The following is a 23,357-nucleotide window of genomic DNA, read 5'->3' as shown; positions in this document are numbered from 1 at the left end:
CTGACTCTAGAAATATCTCCTTTATAATCTAACGCTATAAGCTGAGCCACGCTTAGAGATTGAACTTTACTACCTAACCTATTTCACACATTTCATGCAATACCTATTCAATTTATCTGTGCTGGTGGTAGGTAGTATGGTAAAAGTAAAAGGCGCTTGGTCGAGGTTTACCTTGTACTTTTTTATAAGCAAAGATAACAACTATCAACAAAGCAGTGAAAACAGAAATCAGTTTGACTAACAGATCGGTCAATGAGTGTATAACTTTAATTGATCTTCTCTTATGACATAATTTAATCTAAATCTAAGCTCTGTTTATGCAACCAGACATAAAAATTATACACCTTTTGTGCTTGCAATAGATGTATTTATTTAGAAATACTTGTAGTACTTTTTTATTTCTTGGAATAAATACAATAAAAAGGGCTCGCGTGTACTTGTGGAAGACAATAAAATTACCAACACGAAAGACGAACGGCCTCGGTGATTAAAACTGCATCGCGTTCCGCACGACTTGTGCTGCCAGAACGAGGTCAGTTGCACCCAGCGACCACCGAACAACCATAGACTACTGTTAAGCACTTGATTTTAAAGAGTCAACTCTTATGAACAGTCCGTAGGACGTCGTTAGAAGAATGCTTCTCCGAATCCAAATAGTTACTTTTCTGTCCTTATAGTAAGGAAGGCCAGTGCTCCCGCAGTGGAGACATTAAATAGGTCGATGTTGATGATACGGCACATATTAATTAGGTACTTACATAGAAAATCAGGTCAAGTTATTTATTTTTTCCTGTAATATATCGAAGGTAAAGTATTTCAAAACATGTAATAGGTATGTTTTCCGCCATAGGTATGTCATTGCAGGTAAACGTCGGAATTTTAATAAAATACAGCATGGAATTAAATATTATGCACTTAAATATTTTGAAATAATAATAAATCTTTTAGTTTCATATAGCGAATTTTTATAGGCGTCGTCTGGTAAAGATTCTATTCAGTGTTGATTTTCTCGCTACTTGGCAAGTTAAAGCCCTCACACAAAGAGTTCTGAACAAACTTTACTAATATAAAAAGTTACACGTATGTTACTTTTCACAGGATGCCCTTAAGCTTAGAATGCTGAGAATTGGAATACTTTATTAATGTAAATGTACTTTTTTCTAATTATTGTTGCACTGACGCCAGCACTAGCAATAATTTACTGGTGCGATGATGGATGTACATGATGTCACACGCCAGTAAAAGTCTTATTCTCTCATCTCGAGTGCTATCTGAATTTCTTCCCAGCCCAGAGTCCAACGCAGATTTTTCTGTGCATAGATTCCATTACTATTGTCTCATCCTCTTTCTTCCATCTCAGCTGTGATACTCGAAGCTCTGGATCCGCGCAAAAAAAACTATTGCATTTTGAAGATTTTATAACATTTATTTAATAAGTAGATTTCTCTAGCGTTATCGATTGATGGTTTGCTTGTTACATTTTGAATGAGATCTTCATTTTTCTTTCATCATTAATCTAAGTTGTAGGTGTACCAAACTTCATACAAAAAGTTTATTATCTATTTGTAATTCCCATCTATATCAAATTTTAAATAAATCTAGTAGCATCATAATGTTCTTAGGTAAATAAATCAGGCACCTGCCTGTTCAAACTGTAAACATCGTTACTGAAATCTAACACGCTAATGCCGTCGGGTAAAACCGGTGGGCTTACAGGAAAACAGTTCCTAGGCAAACGGGCAAATTGCAAAACAAATATGTGCAGTTCCTAAGCTTTGAGGAGGTTGCGCCGCTGCAGGCAACCAATACTCTTCATACCGATTGTTTAACGGTCCGTTTGACTGAATAAGCTTTATACAGATATCGGCTGCGCAAGAGATCCCATCATTTGTCGTACGTAGCTTATAAATTGCAACTAGTTAGAAGTATCAATTTATTCCAAAAACGTCTTATATACATTATGTCTCTTTTAAAGAATTAATTTCAAAGATCCTGCTTGATCTTGACATTGACAATAAGGTTTATATAACTTTTGACTAGTAGCCCATCCTGGCTCCGCTCAGGTAAAACTATAATAAATTATACACCTAAATCATCCTCAGGAATCACACTATACGGCCAGTAATTTATATAAGTTTATCTTTCATACAGACAGACAGAGATGTGACAGGGTGACTTCTTTTTATAATATAAGGATATATTAGGATAAGGATGTAAATAAACATAGCTACTTTAGATGCTTTTCAATTGATCAAACCCTTGGGTATATTTGTTATTATTTATGTAGGTACTATCGATTTTTGTAAGATACTATCATTTTACATATATAAAATTTGTTCCATTAGTGGGACACTGCAAGTGATTAAAGCGCTTACCTCCACGATTAATGCTTATTTAGCGAGTATACACCTGGACAGTTAGTTAAAGCGACATTTTAAGCTCGACGTCTAATCCCTCGTCTAGAATACTTCGCTTTATTATCTTAGTGTATAATCGACTATTTTAAATACATGAAAATATGACATATATTAATGACAATAAACATCCGATTTTGCTACTAGAACGATTCCGAATGTTTTAACAATCAAAATAACAATTCTGAGAGAGACGGTTGTCGGCTTGTTTATTCATGGTGCACGTCTCGGTGGCAGGAAGTGAGCCAGGCAGTTCAGCGAATCGTTTGCCTATCAATAGGGCTGGCATTAAGAATTCAATTATCTTTTAAAGTAAAGCTTACAGAAGATATTTTGTGGCTCTTCTGGGCCAAAGATATCCCAAAGATAAAATTGAAGAATTTTAGAAAGGGTAGCCTTGGGCTTTAAGTCATCACTTATTCATAATAATCTCAAAAAGCTAAATACAATAATCACAATGACAAATAGAAAACAAATTAGTAGCAGAATTATTGAAATAAACAACCTTATTTTTATTATATTTTTCCTCTTTTATAACATTCCAACGACGATAGCAATTAAAAATATTTGCTTCGTCTTTATTCTTCTTTTCCTTATATTACATAAGGATTATATTTATTTTTACTGTCCTGCACCTTGATGGATGGTCATATTGGTCATCATCTCGCAATAACTACTGTGATCAAACCACCAAGCCATCTGCCAGATAGGTAGGTACTGTCTTTGTATTTCATAGTCCTTTGTCCAATAATGTAGAATTTTCAGCTAACTTTATTATTATTTTATTTATTTACCAATATATGTACACGAACAGATTATATAAGAAAAATAAAAAGTGGAATTATAGTACATAGGTACTACTTATGTTTAAAGAAATCTCTTCCAGTAAGAGATTTCTTTAGAAATAAGTCCGGGAGAGGAAAGAGGAAGAAAGGGTAAAGTGCGCGTGTACTAAACAAAAAAAAATATTTTCAGTCACAGAAAATAGAAACCCTAACAAAAGTTAGTTGCAATAACTAAGAATAGTTTACCAATTCGCATTTTAAATTCACTGTGCTAATGATAACATCGTCTATACCTAGGAACCTATGTTGCAATTATTTCAATATGTATTTTACGAGAAGTATGATTGTAATTACCACTTTACACATATACATTTGCATTCTTTTGTCAGATTTTACCACAGAATTTAATAAATTCAGACAAGATTTTAAAAGACCGCGCGTGTCCTGAATTTTGTCTTGCCTATTATAAAGTAACAAACTTAAAGTAACAGACTATAAGTCTGTAAAAAAAAAAACTTGTCGTTTATAGTTTGAGGTTAAATAAGTAGGTATACCTATTATACACATTCTTTGCTATAATTAATACTTTTGTGTTTATTTCTAGGAAAATGTCCTCGTGTTACAGTGCAAAGGCCATATGGGTACATCTAAGCTTTATTATTACCCGCAGCCTATGCAAATTTAATGCGCGTTTATCAATAACCTAAACATTGTTGTAATATGTTGCAACAACTGCGTGGAATCTTCTTCCATATGAAAATGAGGTAAACTGTAGAAGAAAAGGCGTCGCCATTAGTGGCTTAGTATGGCTCTTTAGAAACTTTAACGTCAGTCGGTAAAGAAAATTCAAAGCGTCCAATTGACCCAGCAGTGATGATGTGTGAGCCGGCCACGGGTGCGCTACTAACGGCTTCTAAAAACCCACATTTCCTAGTAGAGATGACCGGCCCACATCTCCCACTTTGGATACAGGATGCGTTTAAGTTCACCGCCCGTACCGTCCCTTCGCGGTACTCAAGTGTAAACCTACACTCGCTTTACATAAATTGTGGTTTTAAATAGACACTAACAATGTGTGAACTTGGTCACCGCAATTCATTGAAAAGAAAACTCACCGCAGCTGCTACTGAAATGAAATTGTATTCGTTCTACGTACGTAACTTACGTCATCTATGTAAACATGAAATTCGATAATCGTCACACTGCCTTTCACAAATCATTCGATGTACTGTCAAACTTGTCAAAGTTGGAATCGCCTCGATGTGATCCTATCATTGAAGTGCGTGCTGTATAAACAAGTGTGAGCGGACGTTGACTCATTGCGTAAGGTCCGCAGGTGTCACGTGCTAGGGCGGATCATCTTCATCTCCAGTAAGTAGGGTTCTAGGGCCGCCGAGTTTGATTTAAGAGAGAGCAGCGGCCCAGATCGCATGTGCATTAAGGTCACTGCAGACGATGTGACGCGACATGCGTGCATTGCCCCTTAATCCCCTTATCCATATTTATAATGATTAGTAGCCCGGTTACACCTATTCAATTGAACTTTATTTAAAATATTTTAAATGGTTGTGATAAGAGGTTTCAAATCTTCATTTATTTTATTTTATTGTAATAAACATATTGCACAATATTTCAAAAAAATATGTACAAATGGTGGACTTAACGGACTTAACCATATATATGGCATTAGCACTATGGCGCGATAAAGTACATCTAATAAATAGTAAATTTACTCACCTAATAATAAGAACTCAAATAAATACCTATAAATCATTATCAATATGCTAATATAATACATATAAAACAAATACCATATAATATCAATAAATGATTATCATTTACCGATATTTTTTTAATTTCATTTTTCTGTTTGTTTAAATTTTAGTATATTAAAAGTTAAGTATTGTTCTAATGAAATTGGTCCTATCAGATAGATAGCCGGGGCTATTGAATAATTTGCATATTTTTCTGATACAAATTTGTAATTTCTCTAGAATTTTTTTTTTCAATTTTCAAAATGATATTTTTAATATCTAATTTACGGAATTAATTCGCTCCTGTAATTATGTAATTATAATATAATTAACGCATACTCATTAAAGCGTCTTGCATACCGGTCTAGCGAATGATCCGCCCTGTCGCCGAGGTAATGATAGCTTCCCTAATGCCCCAAGACTAGCCGGGGAAAATCGCATCGCACGCGCAGAACGCCGATTAAACCACCTCTGGCGCCAGTGATGTATTAGTCCAAGTCACGGATATACTGCGGTAAAATATTAATGTCAGCACCCTCCAACAAACGGCTGGGATTTGCGGTTTATTACTAGTTTAATGGTTTGTCCCTATACCTCCAATTTACTGAATCCAGTAAAATTATTATATTTTTAGGACAATTACTGCAATCTGCGACATATTATGCGTAACATACATATTTAAATAATAATGCCGGTCCCCTGTGTGGGTAAGATAATGTGCATATTATTTATAGGCTTATTTTCATCATAAAACATTAAATATTTTCCACTCGTGTAATGTCCGTAACAAACAAGCAAGAAATTAAATTAAATGTGATCTCTTATCTAATTAATTGACATCGAATGTATTATTATTCGTAGGTTGCGTACTATAATGGGGGGTAAAACCCATAAATGGTTTTTTTTTTCGAATTAAAAAAATTTCGTCTGAATCCATTTGAATTCTTAAATTACAAAAATGCCATGTCGGACGTCATCCAAATTTTTTCTGTCCAAACCGATTCGTCAGCAAGCCATATTTTACAGTTTTGGCGATAAATCTGATATAACCCTAAGAGGTGATTCTTCTGTTTATTTAAGTGATGTTTTTGTTCGCTAGTATATTCTAATATAAACTATTGCATCATTATTTGTATGGTAACGATTTACTGCAGGGACTAAACTAAATGAACTTAAATCCGATATTAAGTACGTACGCTCAAATAAAGTAATTGGGTGTAATAAAATAAAATCCTTTGACTTTGTTTGGCATGAAAAATAATGGTCTTTACTTTCACATACGATCCCAGTGGCGCCGATGGCTATACAGCCTGTGATTATTTTTAGATTAGAAATGGCTCAACCGCTTTACGTAATTGCGCAAGTCGCATGCGCAGCTAGTTCCAGAGAGTTTGCAGCTAAATATAGTAACAGTGCTGGTATGCAATTATACCTTATTATCGCATGTTTCCACTGGAAGCCTTGCCGCGTCTTGCCTGCCTCAGTTATTACCCTGTGCAGTTTCTTTAGAAAGTGTCAGATGTGACGAAATTGAAACAGGCAAGCTGGGCTGATTACAGAATGGCCGGAGAACAGTTTCCCTTACATTTGAAGACTACCGTAATGTCGCGTGCGTGCCATAGGTAACTCCCACAGCAGCTAGCACTAAGAACCGCAAATAGCAACAAATTAGAGCAGCTCTCTGTGCAATGTAACTACCACCAATCGGTGCTTATCCATATAACCACGATAATTGTAGCAGTTGATTCATAATAATCAAATGTACCAAAGAAGTCATCACGCCGGAATATCAGAATAGAAATCGCCTAAACACGGGCCCTAAATAGGGACAGTGAAGTCGTGTGATTCCAAGCAGATGTTGCTATGGCCACCTACGCAGCGAACTGCACGCACCCATGTCATGGTCGATTCTGTATAGTCCATCGCCAAGACCGTGAAAACGACTTGACACACATTCTATCCGGTACGGTGTACGGACTAGAAGCGACTGCAAGTGATGGCACTTTCAATTATCACTGCAGCGTGTTGGCGCCCACGTTGATTTATTGATAATTTTTTGACTGTACTGTGTTTTCGCCATTATGTGTTATGAATACTTTCTCTCGTTCCCAGTTTGATTTTATTTTTTAGTTCTCAATTGTACCTGTCATTCAAGTCTTTTTCTATATCTCCTAAAATGTCATGACGACATAATTCTAATCTTAATTAAAAATTAAGACTACGCATTTGATCTTGACTTGCAGTTGAAATGATCAGCTATGAAATAATTTGTTTGTCATGTCTGAAATAAAAAAAATAGTATAGATCTGTATCACGTGCTCGGATCCTGGTACCACCAGGTGGACATTTGAGATGTGATGTAAAAGGCTCTCAGTGAATCGCCCCGGTCGTAAATTTCCGCTGACCCAGATATGGTGTGATTAGAAACGTACCGCGAGTTACAGCGAAAATGTTTTTTTTTGCTTATGCCAATTTATCGTATCGGTAATGGACTGTCGCGCACATGAGATGCGACGCGACATCCGCAAGTGAGAGTTTGCAACTTGTCACCCAAACTGGTATGAATACCGTGAATGTAATTATGTATTGCTTTGCTTGGACTAGAGACCATTGATACGTCCGGGACAGCCTGTCAACAGAAGCGTAAGCGAGGTTGTTCATTAAACCCTACGGCATAATTGTATTACGGCATGTTAAAACTTATTGTTTTTTATCGTTTATGTTATGCACTGATCATTTACATCACAGAGTATGCTTCTGACGTAGGTAGACGGCAATAAAAACAAATATCAGATGATCACGTAATATACTCAACGTATGAAAATTCTATAATTGACTTGTGGTCACTTCTATCTGCTTCACTTACAGTCGGGGTTCGTAGTCTCACTAGCTAAGTCCTTTGTCCAAAATTTATCAACGTTTGCCTACTAATGTAACTACACTATCGAAAATAAAATTGAAATCATCAATCTCTGGAAATTCATTAACCCAATATTTATAGTATGTACACAGAGATACGAGAAAGATAGACAATAAATAATAAATGTACAGAGGTGCTTTTTATCATTAAGTTATTTTTTATTATTAAGTCTTAGTGGTCGCAATAAGCAGGGGATGGAAAAGTTTTTGTGATTTATATTTATTTATTAATTCTTTATAACATCTTGGATTTATACTTATCAAATCTAATAGGGATTACAAAGTGAAAATATTTGTGTGACTAGTGTAACAAATAAGCCGAATCACTCACTAGAACCATGATTTCAAATAACTTTCTGAAGACTGGACTGGACACGTTATTGAAGATGCTAAAATCACAATAAGTAATAATACTGCATTAAAGGTAAAAGTACACTCATCACTTCACCACTCAATTTTAGTTCATATTGTTTATGTCAGTAATTTATTTATTTTTCTCTTATTTTACATTTATTATTTAAGTTATTATTATTATCTCTATTATACACAGGATAATGTAATATGTATTGTTTCCATATATGTAGAGATACGAATATACGTTAAGAATTTTCCAGAAGCAAATAAATTAATCATATTCATAATGATACTTTACTTAAAATAAGCAAATTTTAGTTTTCTCTAATAAAATTTTCATGGTAACAAGACGATGAGAAATAAAATGCTCGTTTTGGATCTTGAAGAAGTTTCATGAAATTCGATGCACGTATTGTTGACGTGGATCACATAGGATTTTTAATAGACTATTCCTCCGAGTTGTCTTTTTTTCTGCATCATAATCGATTTGTAAATTATTTACCATTAAAATTAGTTGTTTTCCTTGTTAGAGATCAGGGGGCAGACGAACGGGGGCGACGAAGCCTCGCGAGCTAGGTCGTTCAACGACCCGTCGCCGCCATCCACACCGCAGAAGCGATTGTTTATTTATGTACGCCTCCATTATCTATAACAATGTTCTGCAGCTTCGTGACATTCCTTCGTAATCATCCTTTGATGTAGGTTAAGGTTGTTCTGAAATCTTGCTTGAATACTCTTGTCGTTTCTACAAATTATTTATTGTTACGAATATTCGCTGGTTATTTTCGTTCTGGGCAGGTTTTTCTTCTTTTGTTTAGTAATCCGAAGTCCGAGCTGCGATTTCTTCAACTTTGTTAGCGTTTTATAAATTCTTAAATATAGGATATACCACCACTTTACTTTTTTTTTAAATTTCATAGTAAACTAAAAGTCATAGATAGGTATTTTATCTGTTAAATCATTTTCTACTATACGTACTACTTACTATTTTACAATATCAATTTTATTCTCATTTGATTTATTATTAGTAAAAGTAACACAAAAAGCTTTCCTGTTGGCGCCAGCTCGACGTTAGTTTCATTGTAAACCCTGATACACACGACTGAAATGAATCTTTGCCACAAAAGATTTTCGTGATTGTTGCACACATTTTTGATGTGATGATGCTAAATAAATATTTTATAGATTTATTATCACTCCGCTAAAAAATAAAGGTATCTATAAATTATTAGAAATGCAAAATATTTCACCAATCGCTCAGCACCTGCTGCCGATACTTCCATTCCATAATGATTATAAGCCATGATTTCACTACAGAAATTTAGTTTTACGATACTGTTTTATACATTTTTAGTTGGTTTTAAACCTCGTAAGGGAGAATGCGGATCGCAGGACACACGAAGGCGCCGTGGAGTCGCGCCGCAACTTTCTACGCTCGCGTCTAGAACCCTCTTAAACTGTAATCTGCAGATTGACGCGTACTTGTAGAATGTTACGACAAGCAAATTAAATTACACATTAGCCACTAATATTACTCGATTATCGTTAAAATCTCCTATCTTTGACGGACCATGAATCTCTCTATTTATCTTGATTACTATAGTAATAACATAATAATAATAACACGTTAATAATAATAACACAATAATAGTAATAACACGTTTATAACATAGATTCTGAAGTTTTATTTTCAGTGTACAAGAAAAAGATTTGTTATTATTTTATGTCTAGAAACTACTATCATATAAAGTTATTTTATAGCAAACTAACTTCCTTAATTTTTGGGTGTGTTTGTCACTTTCCAAACATTCTATCCTTTCTTTTTTCTTCATAATATTTTTGTATTTTAGGATGTTAGGTTTTTGTGACGATAATAGTATCAAAATCCGTTATTTAAAAAAGGATTGTTGTTTCGAGAGCTGCGATTTAAATATCCGGAACTGGCCACTACATAAATAATATTTAAAATGTAATTATACACTTGAAAATGGAACTCTGCCTGTAGAATGCAGTTTGTTTCGTCCGACTGTCAACTGTTTTCATTGTGTGGCGCGATTAAAAAAAAATTGTGTATCATAATCACTACGAATTTTTGATGGATGAATGGAGAAATTATGTAAATGACGTTTAAAAAAAATACCAATAAAATTTTCAAATCAAAATTATAAAATCGCCACGTGCAGTGGTTTACATGGAATTACGATTACGTTTGATGGAGTACAAGGTTCGAACATGACGTAGCCGAAAAAAAAATTTTTTTTGTAAAGAAACATCACTCTACCCATTTTATAACTTACAAATCTTTATTCGTTTTATTTATTTTATTCCGGATATATATAATAGCAGCCTATATAGTTGCAATTTTTTGACTTTAGCCTATATCAGCAGACGCTGCATTAGTTACTTGTACAGTATCTGTATAACCTAATTACAATATTTGATTTCCTATGTTTCCTATTCGACTTACAAATTACAATTGCCATTACCTACTTGGATTATTATGTAAATTTTAAGCAGTAAAATAAAAATACGAGCTCTTTGTATTTTCCGCAATAGGAAGCATCTTCGAAATTTAAGGATTATTCTAATGCCGGAAGTTAGTAACACATACGCTGGCAAGGTTAAAAAACAAATGACTGTGTCTAATCGTCACTGTCAAGCTATCTATTATTTGAGTAACTATACCATTTAACCGATTTTGAAAGAAATCTAAAAGATAATGCTCTAACATTTTCGGGAATTAAATGAACAATTACAAATGACAATAGTGTTACCCTTACAATTTACCAAGAGCCCAGTATAATAAATGAATAATAATAGTCGTTTGAAAAACTAATCACATGTAGAATAGGCGCCTTTTAACAAGAAGATGGGCACATTTCCCCAAAGCGCAACACGTTCATTTGATGTTAGACCAGAAATAAAATATAGATATTTACACCAGCTAGAGCTCTTTTTGTGTATTTAGGACGATAAAACAATGTATTGATCGTTGAAGTACGTGATAGTTCAATTTGATATGATGCAAAAAATGAATGCATACCATTGTTCATTGCATATTCCGCATACAATTCAATAAACGTAAAGCAAGAAATCTTCAATTGGGTCGATTTCGAGTACAAAATACAAGAGTAAAATTGCAACGATATATGTTGAAACATTGTACCTATTGCTGGCTTATAATATTATTTCTTTCTTATTGCACCTGATTCTGTGTGGCCGCTAAACACTACAACAATGGCGCGAAACCCAAAAAGGTCCAAAATTTCGTTATATTAATTTATCATTTTGCTAAAATGTGGCATTATTAATAGGTGTTCATGGTCGTCAAGAAGTACAGTTAATAATTTTATGATATCAGTGTAAAAAATCGTTGTCGCGTATTGCGTCGGGGTGGCGCCCGCGGCAGTCGGCGCCAGCGATGGCGCGCCGACCGACGACGTCGACTTCTGCGAACCACCACTCGACACAAATTCTACCCAACATCTAATTAACATGGTTCATTGCAATCATTTATTAAATGCAATGTGTGGAAATTAACAAAGTCTCAAACGTCTGAATAGTATTCAATCGAAAACATGAGATTTGAATACGTATCATAGAATCATGTGTGCATAGAGAATTATCAGATAATGTAATTAGCGTACGTTTTATAAAAGCTTGGATGCTTGGAATTCACCTCATGGATGAAGAAAAAATACCGATATTTGGATATAAAATCAAATTTTGTTGATGAACATGAGTGGGGAATGGAAATAGTGAACAGGAAAATATATTTAATAAAAAAACTTTGAATTATTTTTTATCACATATACCTACTTATTTGCAAATGGGTTTTGCCAGTGTGCCGTTCATTCATTACGTCCGAAAGTTTTTCCGCGAAACTGATGCGAGTGTGCGCCTTAACCTCCGCCTGTCTCATCCAAAGCTGTAGAAAAAAAATCTGCTTACGATGTCTTTGGGTTCTTCTTTTTTACATCTTTTTTATTAATGTCTTAAATGTAACTTCCAAATTTGATAGTTCTGTCCTGCGCCGAGTGTCTTATAAATTATATTCTTTCTTGTACATTGGCAACGATTATTACATTATTATTATTTACTTAGTACGCAATAACTTTAAAGTCTACAAGTCCGATCACCATCTACATGAAGAGAAGCCTTTTCACCTTACGTAAACGGCACATGAATGTAGTATGAAGATCATTACACACACTCTTGTTCCTGGATTTATGTTTGTGTTCAAGAGTATTTCTTGTCTTTTACCTTTATTTTATTTTTTTATTGTTTTGATTGAATTTCGATATTGTAAAAAATATCCTTAAATTAATCCGACATCTTCATAATGGTGAAGAGTAAGTCTTGAAATGTTTGTTGACGATTAAGTTTGTTCGTGTTCGAATAAATTAGTACCTGATTAATTTGTCCGTCCCAAATACGAGACCTGCATCTCAAATTGCGCCGGCGCCGATGCTAACTGTCAGTTGAATTGTATTTGCGTATTTCGATGTCAAATTTGCTTTGGTCACTATTTTTATTTAATATTAGCATTATTACGATTGTATTGTATTATCAGTCGTGGTTTGTGTACTTATTGAAAATTAATATAGAAGATAATGACTAAGAGATAAGATAAAGTTTTTTGAATAAAAATATAAAAACTGCTTCTTGGAGAAAATTTGAGTTAGGTCTTTAATTTATACATATATGAGAGAAACATAAGCTAATAGCGACTAATCTATATTAATAATTTGTAATTAATTAATATTGCGCTTCCAACTGACAATGTAAAATAATTTACTATCGATGGGAAGAGGAGTTGTTCAGCTAATGTATCGCCCCGACACAGATGGGCTTGCACAAAGCTAGCTAACTGTACTCGACAGGATGACCTCACATCAGATGAAAGAACGTACGACCATCTTGAAACGCATTCCCAACTGCAACTTTTAATGTTTTAACGCACATGAGAGATGCAATAATTTTATTAATCACCGAGAATTCAAATAGCTGATAATGGACTATAAACGACGTCTGCAGTTGGCGAATGTTTTACTAATTTCTATACTTACTTGAACGAAGTTAAGTTACATCAGCGTAGCAAATTTAAGGTGAATTCGACCGCTTGCATATTTTATGCTAATGCTAAAGTTGGCAAGAAGCGTGACATCAGTTTCGGTCGTGACTTTAAAACGAATTTATACTTCTTAAAATTTCGAATTGTCGGAAGTAAAATACGTTCAACTTAAATCAATTCACCTCAGCCTCCAAAAAAACCACTGCCATCAGATATGATACTTTATGATTTATGAAACGAAGGTAATTGTAAATAGGTCATCCATACCGTTACATAATTCGCCTGAGGACTGCATCAGATGAGAATTGATATATGATCAAAGATGCTGATGGTATGGCGGGGCGGGCGGTGGCGGCGGGCGGCAGTGCCTGCAGCGCCTGCGACTCTCACCGCCTTATCTCTCGCGACCTCCGCCGGACGCGCACGCACGCAGCGCTCCGCATAACCTTTACCGCGCCGCGCTCGCGCTATGCCGTCGACTCTACAACAAACTTTTGTGTTCGTTTACTTTTTTCGTTTTCCATGTGTAGGACGAAGAACGGAAATGCGCTAGTGATTTGATTTAGTGAATTTTATTTGTTTGTACTATTTTACTTAAAAATCGTTTTGTACAATAGCTCTAGCTAACACGTATCGATGATGGTATCTGAAGGGGCTCTGCCCGTGGTTTGGTGTGTACGCGATAATCAACTTGTGCCTCATCAAGTTTCCGGTGTTAAGTTACAAGGAGCAGTAACTGGAGCCCACATAGCTGCCGTTACAGACTTTTTGCGTATGGTTGCCGGCACTCCTATTGTTTTACCGCATACAGCAGTTCCTGAAAATGTCGATAACGATTTCAATCAGGAGAAAGAAAATACAGAGAAAGAAACAAGACGGCGAAAAATGTCAATGCAAGTGGAAGTACCTTGTGTTTTCCTTACAGAAAGTGCACTACAAAAGGCGAAAAGCCGAAGCAATTCTTTAGATGAAAAGGTATTTTTTAATGATTGTAATTCACCGTCATCAACCAAAAGATATTTAGAATTAGGTAAATCGAAGTCATTAGAAATGAAAACGCCTGACGACTGCATTTCAAGCGGCGACAACGATTGTGTGAAGTCTTTTACACAACGAATAACAAGAATAATAGAAGTAGATGATATTAACCCTAATATAGTAAATACAGAACCAGAAAAAGAACCACTACAAAGAATAACTAGGATAATCGAGTTCGAAGATAATAAGCCGCCATCACCAGTGTCTCCAGAAAGAGAAACTGAAATAACACAAAGAATCACAAGAATTATTGAACTAAATGATGACAACTCCTTCACCACCATTACGAACAATAACGAAATTGATAAAGATTGTACACAAAGATTAAGTAGAATAATGGAATTGGAAAAAGAAAGCAGTTTTCCTAGTATGACCAAAATTATAGAAATGGAAAATGAAATATCAAATGAAAGAAGAATTTCTCTAACTAATGAGCGAGAAACTGGTGGCGGAATGTCCGATTATCCCGAAGAAATTGTTGTAAGATCTAATAGGCTATTACACAGAAGTACCCCTAGAATTAGTGTTGATTCTTCTTGCTCCGAAAACTCTTACGTAAATATAGACTGTTTCAAGAGTTTGCAGGATGTAAGGAAAGAAGAAATCGCTGATGGTGGTGTAAGTCCCGAGCCATCACCGGCTTGCAAATCTGTACGATCCAGATTTCCAAAAAAAAAGACTTCAGTATGTTCGATGGGCTCCTCGGACTATGATGATGAGGTCGATGTTATTTTCAAATCCAAGCCCAAGTCTAGTCAGTGGTTGAGTCTCGATTGGATACCACCACCATCCAAAGAAGAGCCAGTGATGTCGCATGTCTGTGATAAAAATGACTTTATATCGAAATGGATTGCAGAACAAAATTCTCAAGATTCGGGTATCATAGCCGATGAAAGACGTAGAAGTCTTCCACCAAAGTCGAATGAAGTATACCTTCAAAATATGAGAAGATTTAGTGATGGTTTGCAGATATGTAAAGAAGATGCCGCTAGTGATTCACCGGCTACAGTAAAATGGAAATGGCAGGACATTGTAAAGCGACATCTCCAGCTACTGAAAAGTGATAAAGGTTTCAGACGGCAAAGAGGAAGCTGGATAAGAACGGCTCGTCGTCTGTCGTCCTCCAATGTTAATAACAAAGGCTCCGAAGCCTTACTTCTTGATACCTACTTGAAATTAAACTCTATGCCGTAAGTATCCCGTATTTTTTGCATGGATAAAATTAGAGCTTGATTTATGACGTGCAGGTATTGTGGTAATCTCCTATATTTTGTTGAATATGTAAATATTCAAGTGTAGATCTGAAACATACAACTTTTAGGAGCGAGCGGAACTAATTATCACCTGATTATACGACCGCACATAGATACACTGGGTTATTACAACCTTGTCATCTTTTTGGAATATCCGTGGATTAAAAATTAAGGGTAATTTGTTGTTTTTGTATACCAATCTGACTGCTTCTTTTGAAGGAAAACATGAAGAGAGGAGAAACCGGCACTCTATTCGATAATTTATCATCTAGTGCGTAAATTGTAGAAGGCAAAGGCAAACCACTCCAATAATATAGGCAAGAAAGTCGTTGTGTATGCTTCATTCCACTTCATGCGCATGAGGAATACTCGTAAATAGGAGTAAATTCACATTACAGTTCCTATACAATATGAATCACATGTAGCATGTTTTTGCGCGAGATTAATCTAAAAGTCCAATCTTGTCTTTCGTAGCGGTCATCGAATTATGGGTAGAGGCATTATATCGATAAGGCATCGCTCTAGTTGTTACGAGATCGACCCGGCACCGCTTCCGCAAGGCCGCCCGATTAGCATGCAGGGTGCTCGCGTCCAAGGCTACGGCTGCGCGGTCGGTCGCTGCACCGCGTCGTCCACCGAACGTCTTCCTCTCCTAACTTCGAACACTTCGCAGGAAGTTGTCGAAGGTGATGCCAACAAAATTAACTGTCGAACAATCGGAAGCGAGTGTGCTTTGAATTTTTGAAATACTTTTGTTCGTGTTGTTGCAAGCTTCCTCAACCCTCATGAATAATTATTTAGTAAACCAGGTATTTTATGCATCCACTATGTTTTGATTGTTCAAACAAAGCATCTGAGATGTATCTGTGCCTTTTGTGAAATCACTACTGTATAATAAAATGTTCATGATAACGTTCAGGCATTCAATGAATAAATCAGAGTAATCATAACAATAAACAATTGAACTCAGGGAAATAACACCGGATGGCTAGTGATGGTCGGATACGGGCGTCGGCGTTTCACTAGTTCGCTGCACAAACCTTGTAGCTTATTATTGCACAATCATACAATGTATACATTGTCAAAATTATTTTATTAATTTACCATGAACTTTTTTTGGCTTATTACAAATTGAAAAGCTTATTTAATGGATTAGCAATTTGGCTAAAATTCGACTACTTTCAAAAAGGACATAAATATTGAAAACCCGTAAAGTAATCACGGAAAAGCCAGCAATATCACGAGTTCGATTATATTAGGAAGCAAAACCTAGCAATAAATAGCATAGGAACACAATTGTTATACCACTTCTTTATATTCCTATAAAATTTATAGCAAGTACAAGAAAAGACATAATCTTAAATGCTGGTGTTTGGCATATGTTGGGTGTTCTGAAAACACTAGTGTTGTGTTTGAATGTTCATCAACATGCTATTGTGCTCAATGAATGTACCTAAACGGTCTTTGCCAGAAACAAACGCATTCACATCGAAATATTTGCTTATTTTGTACATCTTTTGCTTTTTGTTGATTTCTAGAATTTGTTTTTAAGGACTCCACTTTAATGTTTCTTTTAATGTTGCTTAGATAAACCATTTCATAACCCTAAGCAAAGCACTACTTGTTTTGCATTCTTCGTCTTCATTGTTAGGTAGTATATTGCTTTCATTATACAATCATTAATTCCGAATTAATCAATAATAAAACGTCATGGTATCGTTTTTATTTCAAGATATCGAACCACTTTCTACGATATTTAGCTTTGATAATAAATAGTTTACTGCCACTAATTGAATGCATCACCTACACAAGAGATAACAAAAATAATATGGCATCTTATCCTTATTTGATATATAAGGATAAGAATGCTATATTTGAGTTTTAAGCACTTGTTCAGTTGGTCGGTAATAAATTATGGTTCGATGAAACGATTAAATTAATCAAGGTATATTGACGTCTTGAAATATTGCTGTGTGAAGTGTATTTGCTTTATAGTGTTTATAAAATGTGAAGTGTCGTGATGATGCCTCATCATGCAAACAGATTTGACCTTCGAAATTAAAAGGAAACTCTTATTCAATGAAAAGTAACTCGAAATTATATTTACATTGCCTTATGATCCGTATTGACTAGCTACTATAGTATTTTACCTTTAGCGATTAGGCTCAATAAAGAAACTGTAATTGCAGTAACAATCTCATTTTTCTAAACTGAAACAAAAACTGTCTAATACATTGCTATTAATTTACTTTCACTATGTCGAACGCAATAATTTAGGTTCCGTTTCGTGATGTCTCTCAGTTTCGTGGCGTTAATTTAGATTTTTCTACTTGCCACTCTCGCTTTCTAGTCAAAATGATCGTTGATGCCTAATGGATCATGGTCATAAAATACTTTATTTGTAATATTAGCAACACATTTCTATATATAATTCGCTACGATTTAACTTGACAAAATGCACTGATCCACCAGACCTTTTACATTTTATTATGTACTGAATCATTTAAGATTTTAGCCACGTGCTCGTGTATAATCGCATCGTTCGGAAATGTAATTATTACGTTTGCCAATGTATTCGTACGTAATTTCCAAACATTTCGAAGTCTAGTTTTAAGTTTTCTTCAAATATCGCAGTCCTCAATCTAAATATTATATTAAGCATACCATATCAATGATATGGTATGCTTATATTCTTTAAATAAAATCTCCTAACAAGACGATTCATTTACTAATGAGTAAATGAATCGTCTTGTTAGGAGATTTTACATGCTTCACTTTTTCGCAATGAAAATTTAAAATTGTATGCTTACATGAATAGATGTATTTTTGTTTGTCTACCAATTGTTACTCTTATCATCGTATGTAACTAAACTAAAGGTGAACTTCACATGCGTGACGTTATTATTATTTCGCAGTACCTCTAAGACAATCGATTATGTTTCGCATCATTCCCTTACGTGGTTTTCAAGGGGCAATTACGCTTTACGATGCCATTGTCAACTTTGCTAATTGTCCAAGTAATGTGAACTTCGCCAAATGTTCAATATAAATTGCGTTTCCTTTAGCATCATTATCAACCATCATTATTTAACAAGAAGGAAATCTCCATGGAGTCGATTTGACATTTGTTTCTGAAGATATTTTAATATAAATCTGATGGAGAATAACAAGAGCGGAAAGTCCTTCTTGAAAATTCAATCAATGTCGCCATTTGTATGATTGTTATCCTTATCTGTCAGTTGTCTGAATAAGTAACGGACAAACCCATATAGCCTGCAAAAATACCGTTTCACTTATTATTTGGAATGGGGTTTTGAGCTCGTGTCTTTCAACAGAAACATGACACGAGTTTTTCCAACAAACGCATCAGACAGTGAAAGAAAATTTCGCATTCAAAAATGTTATTTTTATTGAGGTATGTTAATGGAGAATAGCGATAAAAAAATATGCAGGTAAACTGATCATAACAAACTTATTATCTATAAGTGAAGCATGTAAAATGGTCCCACGTCATTAGCTCATAGAACAATGTAAGACGAGATGCGATCGCGGGATCAAATCCAATTTACTCGGTACTTGGAGGAGGATAATTGTACGCATGGTCGATTAGTGTCTATTTAGCAAAACATTATGTACCACGTGTAGTTAAATTACATTGTGCATAACGATTTTTTAATCATCATTGCAAATGTTAATCGTTTTATGACTAAAGTCGTTTTACTTAATTTAATTTTCACATTATAAACTTGCTGCTTCTGGATTAGATTTTTTTTTGGGAGAATTTCCGATCTTGCACTCATATGTTGGCATGAAAGCTTAATGAAAGTAATAATCGAATCTTAAGTTAACATTTGTCAATTTGTAATTTTTTTTGTAATATTTTTGTTTTCCTTACAAAGATACATTATATTGTAGAGACAATTTTTATGAATGTTTTATTATCGTTTAAACTCATAAAGTAACTTCTTATAGCACCAAATAACACAGCGGGAACTTGTTTTCTAATTCCAGTGAAGCAACAACGGTTTATTTATAAGTGGTGCGAAGACCTGTTCGAAACCTGCAACGAAGTGGTAATTGTACAACACAAAAAGTTCAAGTAGCCCTTTTTATTATTTCTAAAACCGTCAGTTCTCTCTCCTCAAAAACTAGTCTAGAAGTTTAAGGCAAGTCCTTGTTCATTGTGAGAGGAACACCCTATAATTAGATTGGCCATCTAGCGCGCCTGCAGCAGAAGCTTGCTTAGCAAAAAATACGGTCTGGCCATATTGGCAAGCGAAGTTCGTTGACCGATGCCTTTGCTTAACTTGTTATTATAAAACGCTGTAAGCGAAAGTCGCGTTATTAATTTTCTTTGGCTTTGTTCTAAACTTATGTGAGCCAAGTGGCTCAAAGGGCTCAAAATTATTACATCACGTGAATTCCGGAGGTGGTTACGTTTTGTTTCTTCTATCACATATTTTGACATATTTAAAAACCGGAACATTACTGACGTAATTAAAGACTAAATGCTATTTAGTAGGAAATTCCGTTTCTCCTCATTTTCAATATGTGTAAATTGATATTGCGTTAGTTGCGTAAGATATGTATACTGGTAGTGGTAGTGATTGTTTGATATGTTTAATTGGCATTGTAGCGTGATGTACATGATACTCTAGATTTGTCACAGTGACTATGTTCATTGTGGCAGCAGATGTTTTTAAAACTATCGTATCAATGACTAATGCAGGATTTGAATAATACATACATATACAACATAGAACATTGTATTTATGTTCACAACCTTTCCACACACTTTTACTTGACTTTTGAAGTCTAGACAAAGTCCATATTTACACATTCTTATTTGAACTTTCGAAAATCTACAATTGAAACAGAAGAACAAATATCTTGCTGACTAGCAACCTTGTTTCAAATATTTGTGTTTCACTCTAGTATTGATGAGCTGCAATAACTATGCCAATATAATTTTTTCAGTTACCATTAATTTTATAATTTTTTTATGATTTAAACTTACGTTAGTTTTTATATGATTTAAACTTACGTTAAGTTAGTTTACTGGTATAACATTTCACGTAACTATAAGAAGTAAATAATTATATTTGTACGAAGATCAAAGGAATGTTCAAATTGGCATTGGCTTGTGGTATGACTTCTTATGGTGTCACGATGTGACCTACTACTAATGTTTTTGTGATATCATAATTTCTAAATACGCACATCGTCATTCGTTTGCGTTTAACGAATATTTGCCTAATATATCAGTTATTCGGATGTCGATTTCTCTCCGACCAGCTCTGTCAAGGTCAGTTGATCTTTCTGTATAGGAACTCGGTTAATTTTACGAGCTTACCACGAATGTGCTTAAGTATGTATAATTACTTTACTACATTCCATTCCATCACACACTGGACTTTGTATAGTCCACTAATCCTACTAATATTATAAATGCGAAAGTTTGTGAGGATATGTGTGTGTATGTGTATATTTGTTACTCTTTCACGCAAAATCCACTGGGCCGATTGTTATGAAATTTGGTACACTGGTAGAATATAACCTGGAATAACACGCAGGATACTTTTCATCCCGAAATTCCTAAGAGCGAAGCCCCGGGGCGCTGCTAGTGTTTAATAATGTTCTTTTTATCACAATGCGTGACGTTAAGCAATTTAGGGCACATTTTCGTATTTCTATCTACACTACAAAAACAAAAAAGTAGCACTCCTCAAGTTTTTCTAGGGGTCAATTTTTTTATCTTCTGCACCTAAGTTCTGTTCCTGACGATGCTGCGCAGAAGAAGCCAGCCAAGCAGTGCCTAAGTGTTATTTCTTTCTTTTCAATGTTTTGTTCTTGTTTTAGTGCGTCAAACTTCTCGTTTTGATACAACATCGTCAGATAGAAATGCGCTCTACTATTCTTAGAATAGCCGGTTTTTTATTGGTTCCGTTATTGCTTGGGATGGTTGTTAACATTATAATGTTTTGTTGGTTATGCTGGTTATGCAATTCATAGCCATTCTTGATGAAGTAATATTGACCATTTATGCAAGTTTTTATTTAAAATCCAATTCTTCACTACTTGTATTTAGCAGATATAGGTTTGATTTTATTTATCTACTATGTTTATGTTTTCTTCTTCATTAGCTACATTATGTTCTATTCCATTTGCGTTTTCCTCTAAGGACCTTCGATCGTATCAACATGTAACCGATTTATGGCCCTAAAGGATGCTCTTAGTGCGTGCCGAGGCCTCCGGTCTTTTATGGACTAAATGCCCTTTTCATGCATTATTTTTACACAATTACCTTCACTGTAAGATCAATAGATATTTTGAAGAATTTGGGGTTTACTTTGATACTGAAGGGATGCTAGAAGTAGATTACAGTCCGAAAGTTATTCCGTACATCGGTAGCAGAGAAATAATCAGACAGATTCGTAATTGACCCACGCCGATGTATTTTATTGCCACGATTTTATAGCAGTATACTTTAAATTACCGATATCACGTGCTTCTTCTAATACTTTAAATTACCTATATCACGTGCTTCTTCTAAGGGCGGCGCCTGAAAATTGTAGCTGTACCTACCATTAGAAATTACAAACTGCACCAAGCACTTTATTTATATTGCAAGTATAATATTACAAGTTTAGATAATTAAGACACTTTTATCTCTTTTTTTATTTAATTATAATTTAAAAGTTTTTTTAAAAATCCAAGTCTACTTGCTCTTGGTCACTAACGACGACCTTTAACTTTTTACCTTGCTCCTCAAATTCAATTTACTTATAATCATTTATCAATAAAACACAGAAATTCAATTATAAAAGAATATATATTTTTATGTTTGAAATGTAAGAGGAAAACCAATAACACACGAATACTTGCGGTTACCAGTAGCACAGTTAATCATTTCAAAGAAGGTTTTTAAGTTTGCTTGCTAAAGTGAAGTTTTACAAGTTATTTCTCTGTACGGTTATATCTTCATGTACGAAATACGATAAGTTTTACTATTTGCTGCGCCCCGGGTTATTTTCTACCCGTGTACCAAATTTCATAACAATCGGTCCAGTGGATAATGCTTGAAGAGGTAACAAACAAACTTTCGCATTTATAATATTATTTGGGATCTATTACATTTTTATACATATTTTATTAATATTAAATTATGAATAAAATTTGTCTAAAATACTATGATATTTACGCGATGCTTCTCTTATCTTCCTGGTAAGTCTCATCCAAGATTGAAAAGCTAATTTATGCAATTTTAGAAAAGTTTTATAGTTTAATATTAAGCTGACGACCTCGTGTCGCGCAGTTTGTTGCAATACCGACACCATTGTCAACTGCTGCTGTTTTGCAACCACCAACTCGAATGATTTGACAAGCGAACAATTGCGATACAGATGCGAGGGAATGAAAATGCTCTGCTTGATTCATTAGTCGTCGCAATCTTTAGCAACCTGCTTTATAATATCTTTATCTCCTATCCTATGCTTTGTTAAATGTGTTTCAATTCGAGTTAAACTCACTTAAAACTTACTTTTTTATCCAAAGATCAAAAATTATAATTTAGTTTGTACTAGCAAGGATTTTACGTTTGAGATAGTATATTCTGAAAACGATAGAGCAGCTCCTTTCGAATAATAGTTAACGTATTATACGGGGTGATGAATTTATGATTCATTGTTCGTGTCGGGCCTCGTGTAAACTCGGGACAATGTAGTCTTGCGTCTTGGGCTCACACGTCGATTGAATGTTGAATGTCT

The 23,357-nt window shown here is 34.7% G+C and overlaps 1 protein-coding gene across 3 annotated transcripts in view; it reads left to right on the top strand.

The window, feature by feature from the left end:
* Window positions 1–23,357, top strand: part of Src42A (Src oncogene at 42A) — a 48,404-nt gene that overhangs the window by 2,922 nt on the left and 22,125 nt on the right. For 2 of the 3 annotated variants that reach the window (XR_008405524.2, XM_053758196.2), the window contains exon 1: window positions 13,698–15,528. The exons of the other annotated variant lie outside the window; for it this stretch is intronic. Coding sequence is in view for 1 of the 2 variants with exons in the window: in XM_053758196.2 (XP_053614171.1) it covers window positions 13,937–15,528 (1,592 nt within the window). In the remaining variant the exon portion in view is untranslated. Of the gene's footprint in view, window positions 1–13,697; window positions 15,529–23,357 lie in introns of those variants that run through there. 3 annotated transcript variants of the gene reach the window in all.

This window comes from Plodia interpunctella, chromosome 18, assembly GCF_027563975.2.
Source record: "Plodia interpunctella isolate USDA-ARS_2022_Savannah chromosome 18, ilPloInte3.2, whole genome shotgun sequence".
NCBI classification, from domain to species: Eukaryota; Metazoa; Arthropoda; class Insecta; order Lepidoptera; family Pyralidae; genus Plodia; species Plodia interpunctella.
Note: the sequence above shows the minus strand (reverse complement) of the source record. Positions and strands in the feature narration are given on the sequence as shown.